This window comes from Cherax quadricarinatus, chromosome 96, assembly GCF_038502225.1.
Source record: "Cherax quadricarinatus isolate ZL_2023a chromosome 96, ASM3850222v1, whole genome shotgun sequence".
Classification (NCBI taxonomy): Eukaryota; Metazoa; Arthropoda; class Malacostraca; order Decapoda; family Parastacidae; genus Cherax; species Cherax quadricarinatus.
In genome coordinates this window covers 10,283,738-10,291,018 of record NC_091387.1, presented here as the reverse complement: position 1 = coordinate 10,291,018, position 7,281 = coordinate 10,283,738, and the positions used below count along the sequence as shown (strand labels likewise).

At 48.6% G+C, this 7,281-nt stretch overlaps 1 protein-coding gene across 1 annotated transcript in view; it reads right to left on the bottom strand.

Moving 5' to 3' along the window:
* Nucleotides 1-4,326, bottom strand: part of LOC138855488 (G-protein coupled receptor GRL101-like) — a 93,142-nt gene extending 88,816 nt beyond the window's left edge. The window contains exon 1 of the mRNA XM_070105092.1: nucleotides 4,236-4,326. Within this exon, the coding sequence (XP_069961193.1) occupies nucleotides 4,236-4,326 (91 nt within the window). The remainder of the gene's footprint in view (nucleotides 1-4,235) is intronic.
* Nucleotides 4,327-7,281: the final 2,955 nt, after the last annotated feature.

Sequence of the window (7,281 nt, the reverse complement as noted above, 5' to 3'; positions counted from 1 at the left end):
TGGCGTCTCACCTGTCAGGGCTTTATCAAACTCTCCGTTATGAAATTACTTTGAGGAAAAAATGAGGATAACAGCAATAAGCATCAAAATTCCTTTGTTCCAGTGTTACTGGTCTCAGAGTGAATCTAAGAAGGGACGAGTTGAGAAGCAGGGCCAGGAGCTAAGACTCGATCTTTGCATCCACACATAGGTGAGCACATAGAGATGAACACACACAAAAACACACATTGATATATCTAATGCACAGCTTTAGTAATGCAAATATAACTGTTAAATTGAAGATGGTACTTATTCTTGGGTATGAAGGGTATATACCTAAGTTATATAGCAGTGTGGTATGGTGGGCACTCGTAGAGTGGAGACTGGTGGACCTTGTCTCAGGGAAGGTGTGTCTCAGAGAAGGTGTATTTCAAGGAAGGTGTGTCTCAGGGAAGGTGTATTTCAAGGAAGGTGTGTCTCAGGGAAGGTGTGTCTCAGGGAAGGTGTATTTCAAGGAAGGTGTGTCTCAGGGAAAGTGTGTCTCAGGGAAGGTGTGTCTCAGGGAAGGTGTGTCTCAGGGAAGGTGTGTCTCAGGGAAGGTGTGTCTCAGGGAGAGAGTGTCTCAGGGAAGGTGTATTTCAAGGAAGGTGTGTCTCAGGGAAGGTGTGTCTCAGGGAAGGTGTGTCTCAGGGAAGGTGTGTCTCAGGGAGAGAGTGTCTCAGGGAAGGTGTATTTCAAGGAAGGTGTGTCTCAGGGAAGGTGTGTCTCAGGGAAAGTGTGTCTCAGGGAAAGTGTGTCTCAGGGAAAGTGTGTCTCAGGGAAGGTGTGTCTCAGGGAAGATGTATTTCAAGGAAGGTGTGTCTCAGGGAAAGTGTGTCTCAGGGAAGGTGTGTCTCAGGGAAGGTGTGTCTCAGGGAAGGTGTATTTCAAGGAAGGTGTGTCTCAGGGAGTGTCTCAGGGAAAGTGTGTCTCAGGGAAGGTGTGTCTCAGGGAGTGTCTCAGGGAAAGTGTGTCTCAGGGAAGGTGTGTCTCAGGGAGTGTCTCAGGGAAAGTGTGTCTCAGGGAAAGTGTGTCTCAGGGAAGGTGTGTCTCAGGGAAGGTGTGTCTCAGGGAAGGTGTGTCTCAGGGAAGGTGTATTTCAAGGAAGGTGTGTCTCAGGGAGTGTCTCAGGGAAGGTGTGTCTCAGGGAGTGTCTCAGGGAAGGTGTGTCTCAGGGAAGGTGTATTTCAAGGAAGGTGTGTCTCAGGGAGTGTCTCAGGGAAAGTGTGTCTCAGGGAAGGTGTGTCTCAGGGAAGATGTATTTCAAGGAAGGTGTGTCTCAGGGAAGGTGTGTCTCAGGGAAAGTGTGTCTCAGGGAAGGTGTGTCTCAGGGAAGGTGTGTTTCAAGGAAGGTGTGTCTCAGGGAAGGTGTGTCTCAGGGAAGGTGTGTCTCAGGGAAGGTGTGTCTCAGGGAAGGTGTATTTCAAGGAAGGTGTGTCTCAGGGAAGGTGTGTCTCAGGGAAGGTGTGTCTCAGGGAAGGTGTATTTCAAGGAAGGTGTGTCTCAGGGAAGGTGTGTCTCAGGGAAGGTGTGTCTCAGGGAAGGTGTGTCTCAGGGAAGGTGTGTCTCAGGGAAGGTGTATTTCAAGGAAGGTGTGTCTCAGGGAAGGTGTGTCTCAGAGAAGGTGTGTCTCAGGGAAGGTGTGTCTCAGGGAAGGTGTATTTCAAGGAAGGTGTGTCTCAGGGAAGGTGTGTCTCAGGGAAAGTGTGTCTCAGGGAAGGTGTGTCTCAGGGAAGGTGTATTTCAAGGAAGGTGTGTCTCAGGGAAGGTGTGTCTCAGGGAAGGTGTATTTCAAGGAAGGTGTGTCTCAGGGAAGGTGTGTCTCAGGGAAGGTGTATTTCAAGGAAGGTGTGTCTCAGGGAAGGTGTGTCTCAGGGAAGGTGTATTTCAAGGAAGGTGTGTCTCAGGGAAGGTGTGTCTCAGGTGTATTTCAAGGAAGGTGGGAAGGTGTGTCTCAGGGAAGGTGTATTTCAAGGAAGGTGTGTCTCAGGGAAGGTGTGTCTCAGGGAAGGTGTATTTCAAGGAAGGTGTGTCTCAGGGAAGGTGTGTCTCAGGGAAGGTGTGTCTCAGGGAAGGTGTGTCTCAGGGAAGGTGTGTCTCAGGGAAGGTGTATTTCAAGGAAGGTGTGTCTCAGGGAAGGTGTCTCTCAGTGAAGGTGTATTTCAAGGAAGGTGTGTCTCAGGGAAAGTGTCTCAGGGAAGGTGTGTCTCAGGGAAGGTGTGTCTCAGGGAAGGTGTGTACGGCGAGTGATGACAGTGACTCCTGATAGGATCACCAGTCAATGGTGTTTGGAAGATGTTGATACAAAGGTTGAAAGGAGGTGACTGATGGCCACAACTCTGACGGCACCTAAAACGTATATGATAGATTCCCTTCACACACAGTGGTATTGAACTCCCCGATCACAGCAGCTACTGTGTGAAGGAATTGTAGAGGCACCACTAGTAAATCAAGTAATTTAATTGTCCGCTCGTGTGGTTCAAGCCTCTGTCAACGCTGACCAGTCAACTGAGGCCAGAACAAGTGAGAGTTCGTAATGAAGCAAGTCCCAACAAAGTAAGCTGATTCTTTACTGATCCGTTTGTGACTTGGTAAAGCCCACTGTGTGGGCGAAACATTGCCAATAAAGGATCACGTTATACCGAATTTGTGTCTATTTTTCCATCGTGTTAGGTGGTGTCACAAGGTAAACTAACCCAACTCTAGTAAACTACCATGCCAAACGACACCTCGCTAACTTATATACATAAACTGCCGACGCCTGGACGATCTCCCTTACAGCAGCGTCCTTAAAAAAATAATCTTCGTGACAGCACGAAATGCGTGATGCTGGAGGTAATATAATAATATACAAATATACCATTATTATATCCACGCTGACAGACGATCGACACCATGCCTAGCCCTTCTAGGGTAGGGTAGGTGCCTGAGCCCGAGCCTTTAACTCATAAGACTGTCATTCCCATTTGCCCCCTTGGGGCGGGGATGGCAGACCAGAGAGGCCTAGCTTGTGGCTAGGCCTGGGGACAGTTGGTCCCAAAGATGAGGAGGTGCTTGTACCTCCTCCCATGGGAGACTTAGGTCTCAGACACTCCCTAAAGAGGGAGCCAAGGCCGGGCCACCACTTGGACAAGGCCCGGGCCGGGAGAATACCGGCTAATCTTTAACTAACTAACTAACGCTGACAGACACTACAACACAACAGTATCTAGGGACGTCTACATCGGTTTTGCCTGACCACTAGTTACTAGTGAGAAAGGATGGATTCGAGAGGGACCTGCCCATTCAATGATTATTACCTTCTTTTACTAGTGGGCTGCGCCTTAGGAGGTGCGAGGCCCAATTAGGAAGAATTTTGGTGGGCCACATGTATGGTAAGCAATCAAACTGTGCGCTTAAAAAATGCATGCGGGTTAGTAGACCAAACAAATGTAAGCTACATAGATATTGAAATAAATATCTAATGCATCTTTCTCCTTTTCTGCTTCGACCTTCTTTGCTTTTGCTACAGCCCTCTTCTTATTGCCCTTTAATATTTTCTGCCTATGTCTCTTGGGTTTGTACTCGGAAGGTGAGGCCAGCCAGGCTGCGCCTCACCTTTCGACGGTAATAGAAATGTTAGAAAGCAATTCTTTAGTCATAGAGTTGTTAGAAAGTGAAACAATCTGGAGTGTAATGTACTGGAGGCAGGATCCATACATAGCTTTAAGAAGAGATACGATAAATCTCTTTGGAGCAGGGAGAGAGTGGACCTAATAACGACCAGCGAAAAGGCGGGGCCAGGAGTTGTGTCTCGATCCCTGCAACCACAAATAGGTGAGTACACACACACACACTTAAGGGATACTACGAGAGAGAGGAGAAGACGAACCAGCAAGAGGGGACCTAGTATTCTCCTTAAGTAGTGCAGATATTGAGAATATCACACACTAAGAGTCCTAGAGCAAGTAACCACTTGGTTCTGAGCTTCGAATACATAGAGTTACAAGTGGAGAGGGAAGCAGGAAGGACAGGACAAATGAAGCCAAACTACAAAAGAGGGGACTACACAGACATGAAGAATTTCCTGCACGAGGTTCAGTGGAACAGAAAACTGGCAGGGAAGTCAATAAATGAGATGATGGAATATGTGACAACAATATGCAAGGAAGTGAGGAGAGGTTTGTACCCAAGAGTAACAGAAATAACGAGAAAGCCAGGATGAGCCCTTGGTTCACTCAAAGGTGTAGAGAGGTCAGCACCAAGTGTGATAGAGAATGGAAGAAGTATAGAAGGCAAAGGACCCAGGAGAATAAGGAGAGCAGTCATTGAGCTACAAACGAATATGCAGAGGTAAGAAGGGAGGATCAACGACAATACGAAAATGACATAGCAGCGACAGCCAAATCTGACTCCAAGCTGTTGTACAGCCACATTAGGACGACAACAGTCAAGAACCAGGTAATCAGGCTGAGGAAGGAAGGAGGGGAGATCACAAGAAACGACCGTGATGTATGTGAGGAACTCAACATGAGATTCAAAGAAGTGTTCACAGAGGAGACAGAAGAGACTCCAGAAAGATGGAGAGGTGGAGTACATCAAGTGCTGGACACAATGCATACAACCGAGGAAGAGGTAAAGAGGCTGCTAAGCGAGCTAGATACCTCAAAGGCGATGGTGCCGGATAACATCTCTCCATGGGTCCTGAGAGAGGGAGCAGAGGTGCTATGTGTACCACTAACAACAATCTTCAACACATCTATCGAAACAAGGCGACCTAAGGTATGGAAGACAACAAATGTGTTCCATTTTTTAAAAAAAAGGAGACAGACACGAAGCATTAAACTACTGACCAGTGTCACTGACATGTATAATATGCAAAGTCATGGAAAAGACTATCAGGAGAAGAGTGGTGGAACACCTAAAAAGGAATGAGCTTATCAACGACAACCAGCACGGTTTCAGGGATGGGAAGTCCTGTTTCACAAATCTACAAGAGTTCTTTGACATGGTGCATAAGCTGGAGGACCAGGCAGGTCTAACAGGAAGACGCTACAATGGACCAGGGAATACCTGTCGGGAAGACATCAGCGAGTCATGGTACGTGGCGAGGTGTCAGAGTGGGCACCTGTGACCAGCGGGGTTCCACAGGGGTCAGTCCTAGGACCAGTGCTGTTTCTGGTATGTGTGAACGACATGACGGAAGGAATAGACTGTGAGGTGTCCCTGTTTGTAGATGATGTGAAGTTGATGAGAAGAATTCAATCGAACGAGGACCAGGCTGAACTACAAAGGGAACTGGACAGGTTGCAGGCCTGGTCCAGAAACTGGCTCCTGGAGTTCAACCCTTCCAAGTGCAAGATCATGAAAATTGGGGAAGGGCAAAGAAGACCGCAGACGGAGTACAGTCTAGGGGGCCAGAGACTTCAAACCTCACTCAAGGAAAGTGATCTTGGGGTGAGTATAACACCGAGCACATCTCCTGAGGCGCACATCAACCAAATAACTGCTGCAGCATAGCAAACCTCAGAACAGCATTCCGACATCTCAATAAGGAATCGTTCAGGACCCTGTACACCGTGTACGTTAGGCCCATATTGGAGTATGCGGCACCAGTTCGGAACCCACACCTAGCCAAGCACGTAAGGAAATTAGAGAAAGTGCAAAGGTTTGCAGCGAAACTAGTCCCGGAGCTAAGAGGTATGTCTTACGAGGAGAGGTTAAGGGAAATCGACCTGACGACACTGGAGGACAGGAGAGATAATGGGGGGATATGATAACGACTTATAAAATACTGAGAGGAATCGACACGCTGGACAGAGACAGGATGTTCCAGAGTTTGGACACAGCAACAAGGGGACACAGTTGGAAGTTGAAGACACAGATGAATCACAGGGATGTTAGGAAGTATTTCTTCAGTCACAGAGTTGTCAGGAAGTGGAATAGTCTGGGAAGTGAGGTAGTGGAGGCAGGAACCATACACAGCTTTAAGAAGAGGTATGATAAAGCTCATAGAGCAGGAAGAGTGACCAAGTAGCGGCCAGTGAAAAGCCGAGGTCAGGAGCTGTGACTCGACCCCTGCAACCACAACTAGATGAGTACACACACACGTATTTCTGTTAAATGATTTTTTCGAACTTTCCCATAAGGTCAGTGTGTGGGTCGTCCAGTATGTGGGTCGTCCAGTATGTGGGTCGTCCAGTATGTGGACCGTCCAGTATGTGGATCGTCCAGTATGTGGGTCGTCCAGTATGTGGGTCGTCCAGTATGTGGGTCATCCAGTATGTGGATCGTCCAGTATGTGGGTCATCCAGTATATGGATCGTCTAGTATGTGGGTCGTCCAGTATGTGGGTCGTCCAGTATGTGGGTCGTCCAGTATGTGGGTCGTCCAGTATGTGGGTCGTCCAGTATGTGGGTCGTCCAGTATGTGGGTCGTCCAGTATACGGGTCGTCCAGTATGTGGATCGTCCAGTATGTGGATCGTCCAGTATGTGGGTCGTCCAGTATGTGGGTCGTCCAGTATGTGGATCGTCCAGTATGTGGATCGTTCAGTATGTGGATCGTCCAGTATGTGGGTCGTCCAGTATGTGGGTCGTCCAGTATGTGGGTCGTCCAGTATGTGGGTCGTCCAGTATGTGGGTCGTCCAGTATGTGGGTCGTCCAGTATGTGGGTCGTCCAGTATGTGGGTCGTCCAGTATGTGGGTCGTCCAGTAAGTGGATCGTCCAGTATGTGGGTCGTCCAGTATGTGGGTCGTTCAGTATGTGGGTCGTCCAGTATGTGGGTCGTCCAGTAAGTGGGTCGTCCAGTATGTGGGTCGTCCAGTATGTGGGTCGTCCAGTATGTGGGTCGTCCAGTATGTGGGTCGTCCAGTATGTGGGTCGTCCAGTATGTGGGTCGTCCAGTATGTGGATCGTCCAGTATACTGGTCGTCCAGTATGTGGATCGTCCAGTATGTGGGTCGTCCAGTATGTGGATTGTCCAGTATACTGGTCGTCCAGTATGTGGATCGTCCAGTATGTGGGTCGTTCAGTATATGGGTCGTCCAGTATGTGGGTCGTCCAGTATGTGGGTCGTCCAGTAAGTGGGTCGTCCAGTAAGTGGATCGTCCAGTATACTGGTCGTCCAGTATGTGGATCGTCCAGTATGTGGGTCGTTCAGTATGTGGGTCGTCCAGTATGTGGGTCGTCCAGTATGTGGGTCGTCCAGTATACGGGTCGTCCAGTATGTGGGTCGTCCAGTATACGGGTCGTCCAGTATGTGGATCGTTCAGTATGTGGATC